The 21,185-nt window shown below is 39.2% G+C and overlaps 1 protein-coding gene across 3 annotated transcripts in view; it reads right to left on the bottom strand.

Moving 5' to 3' along the window:
* Positions 1–236: 236 nt before the first annotated feature.
* LOC121944316 (transducin-like enhancer protein 4) overlaps positions 237–21,185 on the bottom strand; it is a 45,385-nt gene continuing 24,436 nt past the window's right edge. For 2 of the 3 annotated variants that reach the window (XM_042488059.1, XM_042488061.1), the window contains exons 7-20: positions 20,124–20,325; positions 18,291–18,307; positions 10,694–10,816; positions 9,079–9,132; positions 8,828–8,980; positions 8,284–8,416; positions 7,331–7,518; positions 7,035–7,111; positions 6,666–6,915; positions 6,261–6,508; positions 4,831–4,978; positions 3,406–3,556; positions 1,597–1,673; positions 237–1,115 (exon numbers count right to left, since the gene is read on the bottom strand). In XM_042488059.1, coding sequence (XP_042343993.1) covers positions 1,008–1,115; positions 1,597–1,673; positions 3,406–3,556; positions 4,831–4,978; positions 6,261–6,508; positions 6,666–6,915; positions 7,035–7,111; positions 7,331–7,518; positions 8,284–8,416; positions 8,828–8,980; positions 9,079–9,132; positions 10,694–10,816; positions 18,291–18,307; positions 20,124–20,325 — 1,929 coding nt within the window. In that variant the 3' untranslated portion in view covers positions 237–1,007. The remainder of the gene's footprint in view (positions 1,116–1,596; positions 1,674–3,405; positions 3,557–4,830; positions 4,979–6,260; positions 6,509–6,665; positions 6,916–7,034; positions 7,112–7,330; positions 7,519–8,283; positions 8,417–8,827; positions 8,981–9,078; positions 9,133–10,693; positions 10,817–18,290; positions 18,308–20,123; positions 20,326–21,185) is intronic. The other variant, XM_042488060.1, reaches the window with a different exon arrangement.

The raw sequence follows: 21,185 nt of genomic DNA, 5'->3' as shown, positions 1-21,185 counted from the left end.
ATAAATGCCCCATAGCCTGTGAGTGTGGTTACATGTACATGAATAACCTGTTTATGAGGCTTATCCGGTTTATAATCATATTCAGGATCCAGTGTTTAAATGAGCACAGAGAAATTGGGTTATTCATATTTAGCGTATAAATCCCAGTTTCTTTTAGAGTTCTTCCGTTAGCATATTTGGGTTTCTAATGAACAGAATATGCTATTTACATGCTAAAACACATAAACGGGTTACTCCAAAGGTTAGGTTATAAACAGGGTATTCATGCCCATGTAGATGTACACTGTGTTTGGTTTGTCCATTCTGGGCTACTGTAGAACCATGGCAAACTCCATGGAGTAGGATCCATGACATAGGTAGATATAAACTGCTCATTTTAAGGAAACAAAAATGCGACTTTTTTTTTTAGGTAAATATACACTTAAGAAAGCATACTTATTTTATCATATTTTATTTCTGCCAATATCCCCCTATCCTACACACTGGACCTTTAACTCAATAATAACCATCTCAAGTTTTGTTATCTGTTTCTGTTGTGTAAAATCTAAAGTTATCAGAGAAAATATTCTGGGAATGGTCCGGCCCCAATTCTTTTTAAGCCTTTAGGTAAACACAAAGTATGAAGGCAAGTATGTTATCAACGATGCTCATGGTTTAGCTGCTAGCACGTGCAAACGTGCTGGGGGAAAAAAAAAAAAACGTAAAAGTGTAAAGGAATATTATCTGGCCAGCGCTGTCTCAACAGCATCCTCTCAAGATTCATTGGACATGGACATTCACTCCTCCTCACAACAACACAAAGATACTCAGTAAGAAAAAAAATCTCTGTGCTTGGTTCTGCTTCTTCGTTTTGATCCACGACAGGCTAAAAGGTCAAAAGGTCTCTGTCCCAGAAAGACTCAGCGGTTTGGTTCATTCCATTCAAATCCGTTTTATACATATTAAAAATTGTACATGGGTAACGGAGACATGGCCAAGTGCCTGGATGGAGAGGTGGCCGTGCCCTCCTAGTAGTTGACCTCGTAGACAGTCGCTTTCTTATCTCCCGAGCCTGTCACAATGTACTTATCATCTATGGAGATGTCGCAGCTCAGCACTGAAGACGACTCCTTTGACTGTAAGGGGGAATAAAAGATTTGAGAAAATGTGAAAAGTGCTCTTGAGACTGAAGAAGAAGCCAAGAGGGGGCGAAGGCCGTGTGTGTGATAGACAGGTGTTGAACAGAAGATATGATTTATTTTTCTGTCTAGACCACAATATCTGCAAAAAGTGCGGGGACACACTCAGCTCCCACTGCAACTTCATCTTTTCTTTCTGAGACTCTGACAAAGGCTTCTTGTTCAAATGTTTGTGTCCTCGATATACAATGAGTTTTACGTTTAAGATTTCTGAGTTTACTGTATTCACCGCCTTCACTTGTGTTTTCAACTTTTTTTTACAGACCGTCTTCCTCATAAAAGCAGAAAGATGTTTGAGATCTCGCAGAGATATTTCCACAAAATCGGCAACCTCTTAGCTACTGGACTGTACCATTTTGGCCCTTGCACTTTGTGTCGTCCGTGTTTATCTTGTTTTGATTCGTCCTTTCACACTTACCTGGAATATGCTGGCTCCATATGGGGTTCTCCATGCGTTGAGCAGATTGTCTTTCCCTGTGCTCACAAACCACTTCCCTGCAGAGGATGGCAAATTACATTAGGCCACAATCAAGTAATAATATTTGCTCCAAATTTTAAACATGTCTCAAATACTCAAACAACTCAGATTAGTGGTGGTTAACCTCTGGTCCACAGCATCTACCTTTACTTGTGTGTGAGATTTACCTTGTTGCACTGCTGCAGCTTGCTGCTGCGGCACCGCTGCTGTCTGCAAGCCTGACCTTCCTACATTGAGTTTGCTTTGATCGATGATAATAAAAGCGTGTTAACAAATTAAGGGATTCTGTCCACACAGACAGTGGAGCGCTTTTAATTTCAAGAAGTGTTTAGTTAAAAACAAATGTTTATACTTTAAAACTGTAGTGAAATATAAATGTAACTAGCAACAGATCATTTTCACTGTCCATAATTTTTGTGAGCTGCACATGTCATGCGCAAAATAAACGCCAAAATCGGAGTGTAGCCGGATCCAGATTTAAAGCATTAAGACTTTTTTTTAATTTTGTTATATTTTTTTTTCAGTGATCTTATTTTTGCACAAAAAGTGACTAATTTTCTATGGAACAAGAGCATTTTTTTGGGAGCTTTTGCACTGTAAAGGCTTGCTGTGCAGAATGGACGTCATAATGTCACGACAATGGAGGACCTGTTCGTTTTTGTACCTGTACTATATTACAAATTATTATTACAAAGCTGTGATAACACATTCCAAAATATGTCCAAAACCGGCTGTCAGCTCCTGTATGAAGCAGTGGGACTCTGTCTCTTTCTCTACCTCATAAAAAGAGATGTACTCAAAAATCCTGTTTTGTTGAGTGAGGAGAAGGAGGAGGACAAGGTCATCATAAATGTATGATATTGAATCCACTGGGTTTTATTTTGTTATTTTTCTAAAGAATGCACTGGCGTGACTCTATTGGAACCTTTTTGACATGAAATATTCAAAGGCCAGTATTTGGTATTTTTATGTTGTTTTTTAGTCACACCCCCTATGTGTTTAGGCCTCCAGTGGGAAAACATACAACACCAGCATATAATGCTCAAATATTGACAGCATGGACAGGCAGTTTACTTTTTTCTGTCTATTATACTTACATAAATACAAAAATATTATTATGTTGTGATATTTTTAAAATATGGTATGACTGTATATTAGCTATCTATGATACAGTGCTGGCAGACAAAGCAGCTTCAAATAAGACAAGTTGGGAGAATGGCCACTTCAAGAAACTATGAAGTGATGATAATGCAAACATCAAAATCATTTATTGTTTCCTGCGGATACTGTATACTACTGCTCCATGCTAACACCTGTTGGCTGATTCAAGCTCATCCAAAACTCTAAATCTTCACTATTAGAAAGTCCTTATTGCTTTGCATTTTTACAGTCCTGCATGATTTCTGGCTATGTAATGCTCTCTTCTGAAAATCGCCTTCATTTACATTGTAAATTTCTGTAATCACATCTCCTACACAAAGATGACACATTTAGTCGCATTCCCATATCCTTCACTTACCATGCAGCACTATAAACGTGCTACAAACTGAAGCGTTCTCTGGTGCATATTAACACTCAATATAGTTAAAGCTAAAGCAGCAGCTCTCATAAATTAATTAATTGATCAACAAGTCTATTTCCCCAAGACTCTGTACATACAATAAATTCCTTCTTTTAAGACCCTTTTAGAAAGATGGATAGGAACATGATTCAAAGCAGAATTGTCTCCATGGATTTGTGTTTTCTTACCACAGTGAGCAAATCTGAGTGAGAGCACGCAGCTTTCATGCAGGTGGAGCTGGTACTTGTCAGGTTTGGTGACATGTAGGACCTCCACATTATTGTTCTCCATCCCCACAGCCAGCCACTCGCCCGTTGGACAGTATCCCAGTGAAAAAATCTGCAAACAACAGTTATATTTCTCATAGTTTATGAAAATGTAATACAAAATAATCATGTCTTGTATTAGTCTACTCTTGATTTTTTTCAGTGCATGATGACTGTGTTTGTGTGTGGGGGTGGCTACTGACATTAACATATCTATGGATGCTGGCAAAAGTTCAATGTATGCTTTTATACACCATCATAAGCATTTCATACTAATCTGTCAAAGCAGATGGCTGTTTCAGTTTCTAAAATCATATTAAGTATGCAACATTTCCTGCCAGCAGGTCTGTTGGAAAAAGCAAGTATACATCATGACATAAGGTGGGCGAACAATCTCATTTGGGAAACAAATCATAATATTTTTTTTAGCTGATGATGACACCTGATGGCTTGATGAACCTGCTAAACACCATTGTATCTTTTTCTTTGCCAATTTGCTGGTGTTTAACTCACTGGAGCTGTTAAGGGTTAGAACAGATATTATTGGACAGCATTAGCTTTTTGTCGGCCATGTCTCTGCCTGTCTGCCCTGCTCTCTTTAATGCACACTCACCTCCTCCTGTGCACACTGAGCTTGTGAAATGGGTCTTTTCCTGAAAATTGCACTAATGGGCTTTTATTGCTGATCTTTTCCTCACCTAAAAAAACTAAATTCTAACTGCCAGTGTTATTAGCGTTAAAGGTATTTGAGCAGAGGGCAGAAAGCCGGACCTCAGTCCGGCCTTCATGGTGGGTTAAATGTTACAAACTGAGCTTGTACAGTAAATTACTGCAATAAAGAAAAGCCTGAGAGTGTAATCACGCAAACTGTAAATGGCTGTAACTTGTACTGGGATGCACATTTTTTAACAATCTGTCCATGTTACTTTAACCACCAAATAATAGTGATTAAACTTGTGTAAAATCAAACTTACATGCAGCTTACACCTACAAAGTAATTCCACTGTACTGCAAAACAAACTATGGTCCTGATCCATATGGATTTTTTTACTCCTACCTTTAGACCTTTGTATCAATACAAATTGTTCTGGTGTGAGTTGCCAAGTGTTGGAGATATCAGCCACAGAGATGTCTGCCATCTAGTTTTATTAAACAAAATAGAAGTTCCATTATATTCTATCAAAGACAGATATCTCTACAGCTGATATTTCCAACACTCAACAACTCACATCAAAACAATCTAGACTGATAAACAGCACTACAGGTAAGAGGAAAAAATGTGTATTTTTGATTTTGGGGTGAAATGTCCCTGTAACATACATGCAGTGTAAAAAGTGTCTTGAGTACCTGGGAAGTGAAGTCGTGCTGCTGCAGCTGTCGGCCCTCTCTCAGGTCCCAGGATCGCACAGTGTTGTCCAGGCCTCCAGTCCACAGCTTGGTCCCGTCATTAGAGATGTCTATACAGCTGGCTCCGTCTGTGTGGCCCTGGAACTGCCTGCAGAAGAAACATAATCAGACAAACCCATACCTAACAGTGGAGCATTCACCATCAAATCAAAGCACACCTTTGAATATTTGTATTTAATCTTGGAGAGAATCTCTTAAGACAGCAAAGTTACAGTTTCAGTATGTCGGCCTAACGTTGTCAGATTTGTTGTTCAAGTTGGTTAAAATCAGCTGAGTCAGCTCTCAAAGCCAGTTTGAAGGTAAATTTGGAGGAATTTTGGAGGCACAAGAATGTACAGAAACACATCCTGAGCACAAACCATAGACTGACTGGCAGCACTTAAGTGAATAACACATTAGCACGAGGAAAACTTATCGCTGATCCTGCGGGATGGAAAACTGACTGGCTTAATTTACACTTACACACTGTCAAGCATTCAACATCAGACATGGGTGTGAAATAGTGCTCTACGTATGGCAGTGCCAGTTCAGACAGTGACCTTCGCTGACACATTACCATTTAAAATAACTTAACTTCCGATATAATCATAAAAGGTGGGCATTTTCATTAAGAAAAAAACTGTGAGAACATGTCAGATTAAGTCAAGATTTGGGGTTACACAGTAAGAGCTGCTACTTGTCTCCTCACCACACACACACACACACACACCCACACCAATAAAGGTATACATAAGGGCATATGTAATAAGAAATTGTTGCATGCAGTGGTACAAACAAGGACAAACAAGAACAGTAACAACAATTGGAATATTATGTGCAAAGAGAGTAAAAAAGCCTAAGAACGCCCTATTCATTACCTAAATATTATAAATCAATATTAAAAATGTCAAATATAAACATAGATTATGTAAGACAAACATATTAAATGACAAAAATTAACTTTATAATGCAGAGAATGAAAACTGTACAAAAGTTATCCTCATTTTTATTATTTCGATAACTTATTGCTCCTACCTGCATGTTTGCACTATTGTGCGTTTTTTTTTTTGGTGTATTATGTTATGTGTTTGTATGCAGCTTTGCTGTTTTTGAGCGAGTTGGGCAATAAAGTCAATCTAATCTAATCTTTTAGACAAATTTCAAGGGTATGTTCTCTCTTGAGTAAAAAAGTGAATGATGTGTTTGACCAATCATTTGGGGACTTCTGGACTGGACTGGAGATTCAGACATTTGTTAGATGCCATTGGTTGTTTTGTTTTTTCAGCTTAATTGTAGGGGGTTCTGGCAACTGGTTTTAAGTTGGTGAGACATTCAAAATGTGGTTCATCAAAACTGTCACACTGTACACATCACCCTCCCCAGCTCCATACCTAACCAGAGTCTGGTTGTGAAGATCCCACACGGCTATGTTTCCGTCAGAGCAGCAGGAGAAGCAGACCTTGGAGTCAGGGCTGATGGCCAGAGCGTAGCAAGCAGGTGCTGATGAAGTGAGTTCAGCCTTGATACGTGGAGTTGGTGTAGCCAAATCCCAGATTGACAAAGTACTTGCCTCGCCCCCGACAATGAGAGTCCGCCCATCCGGAAGTAGCCGACAGGAGCGGATGTAGTTATCTCTGTTCTGATGTGACAGATGCACAGAAGTGGTTTTGTACTGACATTAAAAAAGTATCACTGCATAAACTAGTTGCTATACACGGCAAAATAACATGTTCTGTGTTTCAACTACATATGAAGTAACACGGCAGTATCATATAAGAAAGGCTCACTGCACTCACAAGGCAGTCCAGCTGGGATACAGGAGTCTTGTTTCCTGGGTGACTGATGTCCCACACCTTGACGCAGCCCTTGCCCCCGGTGTAGACATGACGCGTTGGGTTACTGATGGTGACAGCACACACCACCTCCCCATGGCTGAGAGTATTGATCTGCCGTGCGTGGCGCGGGATGCCGGGGCCGATGAGCGCGTCCGGAGGAAAAGGCACAGGCTGCATTTGTCCATCAGCACTCACATGAAAGGAGTAGGCTCTAAAGGGAAGAAAAGGGACATGTGGAGAGAAGAGAGGTGGAAGTATGGGTAAAAGGACATGCAAATATGACAAAGAAGATTAAATAAATGGTTATTAATTAACAGAAACAAGACATACGGTTTTCCACCAGGAATGCCAGACAGGTTGGGAGGAAGGCCAGGGACACGTATGTGGTGGTGAGGATCAAATCCAACCTAGAGATATTAGACAGAGAGTTAAGAAAACAATTTAATCATTAACAAATTACACAAAAAAGTATGAATATAGCATTTTATTTTGCCTGTTTAAGTTGTTAATGACAGTTTTTTGGCAGTCTTCTGCAGGCAAAACTTATTCATTCCATACGCTGACTGAGTATATTGGCATGTAAGTGTACAGAGACAATGTGAATATGTTTGTGCATGTTTGGGTACCACTTGTGTGCGTCCGTAAGCTGCCACTGCAGCAGCAGCCACTGCGCTCATCTGTGGAGAAATGTTATGCAGGCCGGTGTATGCTGCTCCGGCACCACTCAGTTCTCCATTCATTCCCGGGTGGGGAACCATTCCAAACGGACTGGGGTACGAGCAGGGCACCGCCAACGGCGTACGGAGACCTGGAGCTGCAAGACAAAATATGCACAAAATATTTAGCTTTTTACCCTTATTCTAAAAAAAGATGATATTCCTTCTAAGCTGTTTATATGTCTAATGAAAATGAATACTGCACTAATATTCCCTTTTTCATGCAACAGTGCATACTCTGAGAAATATGCCCCAAAATGTTGTTTATCACATCAAAATATGGAAAAGCTGAACAGCTGGAGACACCCGTGCCATTTTATGTCTTTGTATCAAAAAATACATTTTTCCATCTTCGACTGTGTGAACGCTGCTTCCTTCTTTCTGTTCTTCAACCACCTCTCAAAAAGCTCGCAATTGTGATATTTGCTCAAATCCAGAAACATATTTAAAGTAGTTGTGTTTACCCTTATGACCAAAAATATGGGGGCTCTTTTTTGGGGCATGCATCTCCACACCACAGCCTTTGTGTCCATGACAACACAGAGCTGACCATAAACAGACAAAGGCGATGTGTTGCAAACTGCTGCAAAACCCCCAGTTGAGATGCATATTCAACATGCACTGCACACATACCCAAAAAAATGCTTCTAATACCTGAATAATACCAGCATATCCCATGTCTTAATTGGAAAATGCTATTAGTAATAAGGCAGAATTCAGAATATCCAAACAGAATACACTGTTTACATAACTTGTATCAAATTAAGAATACTGTCTTATTTTATTTTATTTTTTTAAATGCGCATGTAGACAAAGTCACTGATACATGTGAAGAAAGTTTCTGCTTTGTTTGAAACACTCACCCAACGTCTCGACTCCTGGTGGCTTACTAGTTACAGACCTCAGGCCCGGGGTGGAGGTGCTGCTAGGTGTTGGGGCGTCAGAACGGGATGTGGGGGTGCTGGACTTAGACACGGGCGTTGTGGACTTCTCATTCTATCACAGAAAAAAGGCTCAAATCTTAAGCACAAAAGCTTTTAACACTAGTGTAAACATTGACCTTGAATGAAGCTGATAGCTCTTTGTGGAAGGGTTTTTTTAGACACATGCAGCCATTTACAAATTTAATAGCAGAGCAGAAAGATTTAAATAATACAGGAACTATTCATGCAGTGACTCAGTTTATGACTCATAAAACTGATAGGCTATAAAAATGTATTAAGTGTTAAACGATTTCTGCACTTGAATTAATCCTACATTTTGCCATTAAGTTACAAACCAAACCTACATTCTTTTCTATACTTTACTTACAATAATGACATTTTTTTCTGAATGCCTAAAATTAGAAAACTACCCTGAGAAATGATTAAAAGAAGATCAGGGGCTTTAATTACCCCAATGACTCACCAAATTAATCTCTTTGGATTTGGATGAAGGTGTGCTGCTGGAGGAGGCGATGGAGGACGGACTCAGCGGAGCGTCCTTCTTTAACAGGCGACTTTTGTCCAATCCGTTCTCCCGAGGCGAGTGGGCAGGACTTCCTCTAGGAGATGCAGGATCCTGTGGGTGAACACAAACAAAGATGAGAGAGCGAGATGGAAATATTTTTTCTGATCAGGTAACAGAAATGACAAATTGCTGCCTAAACTGTTTTGTACCTCGTTGGAAACGTCCACGACCAAGTTGTCATCACTCTTCTCTCCATCACTTTCCTGTGAGGAAGACAGCAAAGGCACACACTTGACTTTCACTCCTTGGTGAAAACATTTTGAACCTTTTTTGTGCTATATTTATATACACTGTTACAGAATAAACTAGTGCAGTTGTTCCCATCTGCTCCATCCACTCGGTCCAGATTTCTCCTTAGTCATTAGTTCAAGGTCTGCACATATGAGAAATTACTAAATTTTCAAGTTGTTTTGACAAATATGAATAACGTGGGCTTTAAGAAGTAAAACATATTGCAAGAACAAAATACAATTAAGGAAAAACTAGGGGTGTTTCTAGGATGTTTCTTCTTTTAAAATTTTTGGTGATTTTTAAAGAAATCATGCCTTCCAAACCTGTAGGCCCGTCAAAATAGAAATCATTGCATTTTCAAATTTCCAACAGTCCTTTAACATATAATGTGTCACAACACTCAAGGAGGCTCGGGGAAGAGTATTTGTAGCTTTCGGGAGTGTGGAAAAAAACACAGCCACCACCCTTCTCTGTTAAATGAAGAACAGTCCTTCAGGCCTAAACACACTTCAAAATAAAAGCTCTGTGCTGCAAATTCAATGCACTTTAAAATGTGTTTTTCACACAATTTGACATGGTCGCCAGTCACTTGCGATCCGCAAACCACCAGTTGGGAACCATAGAACTATGTGTGTATGTGTGTGTGTGTGTAAAATTTGCATGTGCACTTAATGTACACAGAATTGTGTTTTATTTTCAATAAAATGGACAGATGTCAGTGGTAAAAAAAAAATTCCAATGTCACCCTTCAGAGGTATAAAAAATATGTATAGATGTGCTCAAATATGTTAGTGCACCTCCACATTAAACAAGGAAAGCATTTTTTAAAAATAAATTAGCCTTTTTCCCTTACTATGAAGCATTATTTCAGTGAGCTGTTTCGCTACCAACAAACCTGTGCAAGACTGTAATTAACTTAATGCTCCATCACTAAAAATACAGATAATCAGGGCTTTTATCAAATTCAGTATCCCATTTATTTTACACATACAGTCATAAAAAGGGCGATCATAAAATCAAGGTTTTAATTAATGCTCTAAAAGAAGGCAGCAAAGGCTATTTTAATCATTCCTCTGGCATTTCTCCTTTTGTATTTTCGCTAGTTAATTATCAGATAGTAGTGGTCGAATGGTTCCACTGTGCAGCATCCAGATGGCTCATCTGGATGAAGAGCAAGTCATAAACTGAAACAAGCTGAGTTCAATTCCCAGCTAAGACCTCTGACATGTTGGGTCTCTCTCTCACTGTGATGTCCAAAATAAAGAAAGCGTGGGTTTGAGTTTGGCTCACGTGAGATAACTCCTCATACTGTCCACCAGGCTGCTTTTGGTTTGTTGGGTATTTTGTATTTGAAAGTTGGCATCTCTCTTTTTTCTGTAAAATGCTTGAAATTTGAGCCTATTTTCAATTTTCACTAAAAGTCTAGGTAATGTAGTTATGAACACAAAACAATCAAATAAAGAACTTCCCCCTTTCCATTCTCTCAGCCTCAGAATTATCAAGTCAGAAAAGGTAAAATTTATGTTGACTCACGTAGCGTGTAGAGGCCAGCTCCTTATCATCTGTCTTCTGTTTCTTGCTGTCGGAGGAGTAATCGCTTGAACTCCTGTGCTTCTCTCGGGTACGAAAACTGGCTGAGGGAGACACTGATGAGCTCTGGAAGACACAAGATGAGCTAAATACTTAGAGAGGCATTCAAACACTGGAAAGATAGTCTTTTCATAAAAGTAGGCTGTGTATGCTGTATAAAGAAACAAATACTTTTGAAATTGTTGCTACATCACCAGAGAAACTGAGAAAAAGGACTTTGGCATTCACTTTGGCTCAAGAGGTAGAAAACCTACAACTACCAGAATGAACTGATCTTCACCGTTTGATCCAAGTTTTACAGCCTCTGTTTTCACACTACAGGAAACAGTTTGATGCCATCGTCCTGTTCACAAACTCTCACTATTGTAGCCACACAAGGCCCCGTGTCTGACCACATTTTAGGCAAGAAATAGGTAATGCAGTAACATAATCTTGGTTTATATTTGGCATTGCCTCGTTTTAGCATTTGGACTGAGTTCGGTCTGAGTTTGAGAGATAGAGGCAGGTCTGTCTCTTGATCAACTTTTAGGGAATACAGCCCGTAGAGCAACAACCCGAGAACCACTGAAACTCTACTGGATAATGTGTTTTGAGAGGAGAGCAGTAAAATCAAAGAACTGGTTAGATGGTGGGAAGTTTACCACATTGTTATGATACAAAGCTTTGTGAAAATCGATGGAGTTCTCTAAAAATGTCCCTGGACTAAGGATTGTCTTTTACAGCGCAAATTACAATACATCAACTTTGCGTGTACAGCATGACAACGTACGTGACCCAGCTGCCATGTTGGCTACAGTTAAAGGGGGTACCAAACACCGCCCAGCAGCTAGACCAACGTTCTCATTTTACAGCTGAACAGTATAGTAAAATATGATTTCTGAAGACATTTGAGGCGAGAAATAAACAATGCAGTAACAGAATCATGATTCATATTTGATCAGTGCTGCCTCGTTTGAACTGCAGATCACGGAGTGATTGACATAATTGAAAGCTGCGTTAGAGTCTCCTTTGCACTGATTGGTTATTGCTGCCGTGTCACAGTCTTATTTTAGCAAATGCCATTAGAGGCAAAAGAAGGGGGTGGCGAGACGATTTATAGATGTAGTAACTCAGGCTCCTGGTGAGGGAGGTAGAGAGAAAAACAGAGATGCTGCCTCGCCATAGTGTAATCTATATCAGCTGTGCACACGCACAAGAGAAACATGTCGGAGAAAAGTTCACATAAATGCTCAGACGGCCACAGAAACACTATTGGTATGTAAATGTTCTTATATTTTTGCTGAACAGTAAAGTATGGCTGCAAGTTTATTCTTTATGTACTGCACGAGCTGTGTTGATATGCAATTGTAAGCAGTGATCCATTCATTCATTCATTTATGCCATTTAATTTCTGTGATTTGTGTAAAATTATATTTCAGAGCTTAGGTGTAAATAAAATGATGTACATTTATTTTTACAAATATTTGATTAAGTGATTCACTGATGTGCTTTATGATTGAGTCATAAGCACTGATAGATTTTGTTTGGACTTACATTATACATTATTTCAAAGGAGCATAAGTATTATTTAAGGCAAACCATAAATATTTAAAAAATTGCATTGCATATGTTAAATAAATATGTGGCACACTATGGTATTGATAAAATGAAATATGGTATTCAACATAACATGATGTTTACATTTAATTGTTTGATTGGAATCAAGTGACTTTATTTAAGACATAGATTGTTTGACGTACCTGACATGATTTATGTTATTCAAGAAATGAATTTATTGGCTGAATTAACTAGCATGATTTGTTTTTCACACACTTCTACTTCAATCATCATCATTTCAATAAATGGAGTTGAAATGAATGGAGTTGTCCTCTGTGGTTTTCTACGCGGGGTCGAGTTCAGGCAGGCATTGAGGCTTTAGTGCTGTCATCATTGTAATCATATAAAAGTATGCACAAGGTCTCTTAGGTGAAATTATTATTTATTAAAGTTAATTCTGGTAGATAACAGGTCTCATTTGCTTACAATTTAGAAGAGGAGGAATGAGGAATTCTACAGAAAGACATACCAAAGACATGTCCTCTCTGAGTGGCTCTCTGAAGAGGCTCTTTAGTGGATGCAGTCTGAGAAACTGAAACAACTGAGCAATAAAACAAAGACGTTCTTTTCCTTTCTAAACGCTGTAATAGGTTGAGGAAAATTACTGACATTTTATGCCCAGGACAGGGTGAAAAGCACAAGTACAACTTAAATGCTGCAAATCCTCTGAATGTGTCAAGATTTTGAGCTAAATTAGGACCAATATCATGCAGCCAGATAGAAATACAAACAGCACAAACGCCACTCGATGGCTTAAAAACTTGTCCTGTCAAACCATTTCATTTGACTGCATCTCACAGAGCAGCGCTGCATCCTTGACAGTTTGACTACACCATCATGGCTTGAACTCAGCGGCATTATTTTTTGAAATGTGGGTGAAGCAGAGGGGGGAGTTGGTCCACTGATGTCTCTCTTTTGTTAATCAAATATGGCATCCTTTAAATACCATTACTGAAGGATTAATCCTCTTTGAGAAGCAAAGATCAAAATAAGGTCAACTAAACATTTCCCCTCTTGCTCGGCCCGTCCCTGCTGATCTCTCTCCCTCTCTCTCATTGGGAGGCTCTCCTTACCCGGAACACGGCGGACAGAGAGAAGAAAAATAAAGCAGGACCTTTAACTCGACCTTTCCACTAACTCACGCTTGTAACCTTTCCGCTGCCCTTTGCCGTGCTGCAAGTGTTGATGACAAAGATTCTGTGGGGGAGGAGTGATGTCCGGTGTGTGTGTCTGTGTGTGTGTGTGGTTGGGCAGCACTTGTACCTGTTTACACTTTAGTACTCCGTATGTGCAAACAATGTTGAGATGTCAGTGCGTGCACAGGTGTCTCTCTTTGAGTGAGACAGAGCAGGTTGAGCCCCCCCCCCCTCTCTGTCTCTCTCTTTGCAGACTGATTAGATTAATTAGCCTGCAAATTAGCTCTTTGAAAAACATCAAGGCAAATTAATTTTGCTGCAGAGACAAATGGAGCCTCCGCTGGCAGTACAAGCACTGAGTGTGAAAAAGCGTGCGGTGTGACTGGGTGAAAGTATTAATTTACCAGCACATCATAATTATATTTGCCTCCCCGTTTCAAATTGATTCTTCAAGTCGTGATAATGATACCTGTAACCTTCACTGCTTTGCTCAATTTCAGGTTTCATAATGAAAGGCCCAGAATGACCAAACTTCTCTTGCATATATTAATACTGTTAAAGGGAAAGCTCACCCCATAATCACAATTACACATATTTCCCGTTATCTGTAGTGCCATTTATCAATCTAGATTGTTTTGGTGTGAGTTGCAGAGTGTTGGAGATATTGACTGTAGGGAAGTCTGCCTTCTCTCCAAAATAATGGAAGTAGATAGCACTCGGCTTGTTGTGCTCAAAGCACTAAAAAAATAAATCTGAAAAACTCAACAGCGGTGTCTCTTACCAGAAATCATGACCCGGTTACTCAAGATAATCCACAGACCTTGTTGTCAGCAGTTTCGTGTAGGAACTATTTTAACCATATTACTGGTAGACTGTAAAAATAATGGATGTAGCTACTGTGAATCCAGCATTTCGGCAGACGTCACCTTGTTTTTTTGGAGCCATAAGTGACCATGTTTGGACAATAGGCTGGTGCTGTGGGGGAGCAAGGGGTAGATCTGACTATGAAGCTGAGGACACTCTCAGCAAACATCCTGTCACTCAAAGCAGCCCGCCCTTAATTATGCAGAAATTTGTGCCTTCAATTAGTGTGTTAGTGTTTGGTGAGCTAGCAGTTGGCAGGCGAAATATGAGAGAAAGAAAATAGATCCTACATGAAACTGCTTGCAACAAGGTTTGTGGATTATCTTGAGTATCTTGAGGTCATGTTTTCTGGAAAGAGAAACTGTTGAGTTTTTAAAATGTATTGTTTTGGTGCTTTGAGCACCACAAGCCTCGTGCTATTTAGTTCCATTATATTCAAGAAATGGCAGACATCTCTACAGCCAACATCTCCAACTCTCTGCAACTCTCACAAAAACTATCTAGATTGATAAACAGCACAACAGATAAGAGGAAACATATGTATTTTTGATTTTTAGGGGTGAACCGTAAGTATCATGAAGTCAAGGAATCCACAAGGTGGATATTTGGGCTGCTTTACACATTCAGAACAAATCAGAGAGAAGAAACTCAGTGTGTCTGTACTTTAACTGTAGAATTTCTTATGCTTTATCTATCCAGGGAGGTATCACTGATTGTAACACTCTCCTTTTATGGAACCTCATACTCACACAGCTCACATCTAAAAGCAGCTAAAGGGATATTTTGTGAATTGTTAACCAGGTCTGTGGTTCACACCAAAAAAAACAAACCTTTTTAACTGCAAGTTCAATTCAGTTGATTCTCTCTATAACCTCTGATCCTTCTGTCCGACTCAATTTGTTTCTTATTCTGCAGCCAACACAGCATGGAGGGTGCGACTGAACACCGCAGACACAGTTTTAAAAAGAGCATCCCAGCATTAACAAAAAGACTGACTGCAGCTTAGCAGTGACAAAAAAAAACTACGGGAACAAAGTACAAAAAAGAAGTGTGATGGCCACCACAGCTAATAACAAGCTGCAGTATGTTAACTTTCGACATGTGACTCGTGCTCAAAGGTCAGTCTAACCCTGAAAGCAGCCTCATTAGGAAATCATTCTCCATCTTCTTCTAAACATACAGTACATAATCAAGGATGCAAACTTTGTTAAAGAGGGATTTTACCTCAGATCATTATTACAAAAAAGCAACAATCAATGGCACTGACAACTGAACAAGCAATTAGCTTCATGAGATAGGAGCGTCTGATAGGGCTGCGGAGTACTTGAACATACCACGACTACACAATAGACCGTCTGTACTGGCAACAATACACAGACACATATGACGGTCTGCACCCACATAACTTTATCAGTGTGCAAGGTGCAAACGCCAAGGACATTAAGGCACAGATGTTCATGCAATTCAGACACACTGTACCCCGTGGACTGTTGCCAAGGCAACTGTAGACCACTGACAAGGGGCTTATTGGTTTCATGAAGTGACTGTTGGCTGTGTGTTCTCACAGGGTGCTAATAAAAGGCATTCATCATTCTGGTCCCTCTATCTTTACCACTGGTTTCTGATGCCCTCACACACACGCACACACACACGTGCGCGCGCATGCACGCACACACACGCACACGCACACGCACACGCATACACACACACTGCTAATCGCTCCCATCATGGTGCCTACAGCTGTGTGTGTGTGTGTGTGTCTGTGTGTGTGTGTGGAGGAGGATATACTACATGGGGGGCACAAGATAACATATTAAACATTCCTCCCGTCTCCACCTCCTCCAAAACCACCAGAGAACACCCACAACCTGCTTAACTCATTCATGTGTGTGTGTGTGTGTGTGTGTGTGTGTGTGTGTGTGTGTGTGAGCGAGCGAGCGAGCTGCTGGAATAAAGAAATGCTAATCTGCTCATTGAGTATTCACCAAACCAAATGTTTGCCTTGGGAAAAAAAGCTCAGTTTAAGGGACTAATTACTACAAGTGCTGGATGTAATGTTGCTCTGTTGAACTGAATCTTTTTGCCCCCTCCTTCTCTCACCAGTCAGACATGTACTTTTATCTTTTCGTCTCTTTTTTATGCGCTTCTTTTTTGTCTCTTTGTTTCCATTTGCACAGATGAGAATGTTTTAAAATACATGATTTTTTTTTTCAGGGAATGTGGGAATACATAAATGCCTAGTGTCAACGTTTTGATGACTGACTGCCAATTTAGGGAGCAAGCATGTGATTAAGAGCAGCACAAGAAAAATTGCATACAAAAAAAGCAATTTTATTCTCTCACTTTCACATTAAGCCGCTGAGCTGTAAACCAAAATTGCTAACTTTAGCCAGCATCATGAGCGTCGATGACAGAACATAATTCCAGATACGCTCGCGATGTGAAGCCAGTGACCATGCAGCCAGTACCTTTATACAAGTTGACATTCCTCACCTAACAGCTGCTTATTCCGGTGGTGCAGTTTGACGTAGTAGCCAAGTATAGCATTAATAAAAATAACTTATAAAAGTGAAAACCAGTGTTTCAATATTACATAGTAATAATACTTTGTTCTAGTCCTGTTCTTGTTCTGTATTTTTCACGTTTACTCCAGAACATTTCCTAAATAAAATGTACACTTTGACTCTATTTCTACTAAGCATCTTTGTTACTTACTACAAAATATAGGATGGTAGGAAGAAAGATACTTAGATACAGTAAATATCAGATACTTAAAGACTTTTAATCTAGTAATATTCTAATAGGTGACATTAACGTCTACCAAAGTCATTTTCTGGTAAGAGATCTGCAGTTTTACTTAAGTATGGCTTTTAGGTATTACATCCACCGCTAGTGAAAAATTCTAATGCATGCATTTCATGTCATGTTCAGGGGCCGCACAAAATGTTTTTGAGGCCTAAGCGCTGTCATTCTTAAACTTTTTACACTGCGTACCAACTTAGAAATATTAGGCTCTTCAAGTAGCATCACTATGAACCACGCTAACATGCAGTAGCGTAGAGGCTTACGCTTTTCAGCTATGTAGAAAGCAGGTTTATTCCTAATCAGAGGATTATTTATCGTTAACTGTTATCAGCCACAATGTACAAAGGTTAGCACTAAAACTGGCAGTCTTCCAAAATCTTTTATAAACCCAGAGGACTAGCCCCACACCAGGTGCTGTGGAGACTTCACTGGAACTGCTTAAGTAGCCAAGTAGCACTTAGTGCTCAGTTGATTGTCATCCACTCCAGTTTAAACAAAGCTGCTCGAAATATTTTTCTCCTGATCTGCACAGCTCCTTCTAATAGTCCCCACTTGGAGCAATGATTGCAGTGTACTTAAACCATTTTTTTTATTTTTTTTTACCTGCGCTTACTATCTTGCCTTTACAGTTTAGCTTGTAACTAATCATATAGAAATGTGTGTGCTATGTTCATGAACAAAATAAAATAAACTTATTTTAAATCAAATTTCAGAAATCTCAAAGTATTATTATTATTCGAAATATTGTACAATCTCAATACCAATACATATGTTTAAATTATTATCACTATTTTCAACTGTATGCCTCAACTGAACATGCAGTAAAATCTATAACTATATAAAAGACAACAAGTTGACAAAAAACATTTGAATTACTTTGACAAGGAAATCATTAGCATATCATATTAATCAGAGCATGTTGGGACTCTGGTTTTGTCTCACGTTTTCCTACATAGTTGACACAGTTTTGCAGGAAGGTAAGTATCATTTATCAGACACACTTCATCCGGTTCATGTCCTTTGCATATGATATCAAATATTAGTCTTTTATATTTTTCAAACTCAGTTGAGTGAGAAGAAATGAAACTCTGCTACACAAACACGTCAGTATGTAACAGAAAATAAAAGGAAGGACTTACCTTGACTGAGTCTCTGTCTGAGGAGGCGGAGGGCAAGAGACAGAAAAAAAGACTAATTAAGGCATATGATGTGTGAGCAATAAGTGCAATAGTGCATAAAGCAAAGAAAGACACAAGGAAAAATGGACACCTACACACACACACACACACACACACACACACACACACACACACACACACACACACACAGAAAGCTGGAGAGAGAGGAATACAGCTAATGAAGGACTGTCACTGATTCTCCTGCTTGGGGATGATATTACCTGATCTTTCATTAATGCCAAATAAAGCTTAACATATATTAACTTAGAGCTTTTATGTTTCTTTTTACATGGAAGCCTTCAGCATGTTAAGTCAAATGATATGATGGAAAACAGACGCAGAAATACATTTTTATACTAACTCAATATACTTTGTCGGAATACAGTGTTTGCATGAAGAAAAACATATACAGCAATGCAGCAGCATGCTGGCAGTTTAAAGCTGGCCGTCAATCGACTCAGTTCTGAAAATATTTGTAAAAGGCTGCTGGAAACCTGCAAGAGGTTATAAATAGGGTTGCACTGGTATGAGGATGTTGTCAAAAAGGTGCTGGATTTGTAAATTAAGGTTTCCAGGAAGTCAAAATGAGACTAAATTTGTCAAAGTGACCTAAATGGACACGGCATGCATTAGAACAAAGACATGCATTCAAGATATCAATCAAGAAAGCTTGTTTGCCTACATACTGTACACGCTGATTCACAGGAAGTCAGCTGAAGGAATCAGGAATTATTGATTGCTCCTAATGGGCGCAAGTATTACCTGAGTTAGGAGTTGTTAGCTTTACTGCAGCTACAGGGCAAGGTTAACTGCTCTACTGCACTGTAAAAACCCTCACAGTCATTCTGCAACAGAGTAATTAAGAGCTGGCACACAGTGTTTTACACACACACACACACACACACACACACACACACACACACACAAACGGTCTCTATGTACTGTAATTAAATGCTTGAGCTGAAAGTCAGCTCGCAGAAGAATTAGAGGCGTTTTGCGTGTACAAAAGAAAAGAGGCATCATGGTGGTTGTGTATCACTCTCTATTAGGCCAATTAAAACAGCATAATGACAAATCAGTTTTTAATTGCTTTAACTGCAGTTCATTCAGAGCACCAACAATCAAGCATCAGCCAGTAGAAGTGGAGGTATAATTCATAACTTTGACTGAATATTCCACACATGTAAAATTAGTTTGAGATCATTAACTGAACCAAAGATAAAAGCTTCAGTATTTATGTCTATTAAACAAAGCTGTTTATCAATGACATAAAACAGCACAAGTTTGCGCAATTTGTATTGCATTTTGACATGTTAAATTGGGTTGTCTGCATTTAAAAAAAATCTCAGATAAACAGAGCAAACATTTTAGACTAAACTTTATGTAGACACATAATCTGTCAGTGGATATGAGAAAGAAAAATGTAAAGCTTTACGCCTTATAAAGCTCTTATTTTAAGTTGTACAATGCAATAATGTGACATACTACAAGTGTTAACAATAAAAAAAATGAAATGAATGAAAAGACTAAATGAAGCATGGAAGATGTACAGTTTATTGCTCTCTCATATGTCTGCATTAGTGACTATAAGTAGAAAAAAGCAAATGTTCGCATTAAATAAAAATGGAAAAAGGAGGGAAGTCACCAAACAAAAACAAAACTTAACTTTATGACTATAAACATCAGCAAAGCATGCTGAGACTTTTTGCAGACATGAAGACGCCAACATCTGCACACACACAAAGACATAAACACTTAAACACCTACTGTACACACATGCAGAGGAGGCCTCACCTCTTGGGTGTTCGCTGTTGTTGTCGTGGTGTTTCCTCTCATCTTTGAGCGGCAGTTGGTGGCTCAGTGCGGAGGACAGAGCCAGCAGGCTGGCAGTACCGGCCCCAGGGGGCAGCGGGGGCTGGAGGCCCGCTGGGTGTGGCGTGAGCGGGACGGGGATGGCGTGGCCGTGCGAGAGGTGCTGAGCGTGGAGCTGCTGCTGCTGAATCACACAGAAGTAGTGATTAGTGTGAGTTCTGACTTGATGCTGTCTGCATGGTCGAGGACAAACAAGAAGCTAGGAGAGACAGACAGATAGACAAGAAGGAGGACTGGAAGACAAAATAAGAGCCGGGAAAGGCTTTTAAGTATCTGGACACCTGAATATGTGACAGGTGTGTCTGAGGAAAGAACAACATGAATAAATATGAAAAAAACAACGTGCTTACTACTGGTATATTTATATATTAACAATGTATCAGTGTGTTCCTGATGGAAGATTAGAGCCAGCAGTATTTTTATAATAATTTTTACAAAAAATCTACATATGAAAATATCACCCAAGTTTTTTTGTTTTTGAGATGTTTATTTAAATAGAGCCCTGTGGGTTTGGTGACGGCAGTGTTTCTGGTTAAACAAAAAGGATCTCACTCTTAAACAAGAAGGTTTTTTTCTGTAGGGATCTTTTCCATAATGTTGTCAGACACTTACAGAATATGATGATACTCATAATCTGCGAAAAAATAAAACGGCCGGTGATATGAAACCAACTGTAGAAAGCAATCAACAGGTGCACTGACATTAAGAAATACTGGAAGGTCTATATTTTACATTGTACATCTCAATATTTAGAAGATGATCCAGGATTTTATATGGACCAGTTTACTGAATTTTGGTGACAGAATAAGCTACAAATATGTCAAAATCTGTCATTTTTCTTGTTAAATGTTCATGTCGATGAACTCTTCCTATTGGCTTTAACTTAAGTATTGTTTTTAAAATGTATTTTTCTATTACTCTCTCCGTATAACCTTTTTCTCTAGTAGATCTGTCTTGCAGCATCCTCTACCACTATGTCTGTTC

Source organism: Plectropomus leopardus, chromosome 6 (genome assembly GCF_008729295.1).
Source record: "Plectropomus leopardus isolate mb chromosome 6, YSFRI_Pleo_2.0, whole genome shotgun sequence".
In the NCBI taxonomy this organism is placed as follows: Eukaryota; Metazoa; Chordata; class Actinopteri; order Perciformes; family Serranidae; genus Plectropomus; species Plectropomus leopardus.
This window is presented reverse-complemented; position numbering and strand designations above follow the sequence as displayed.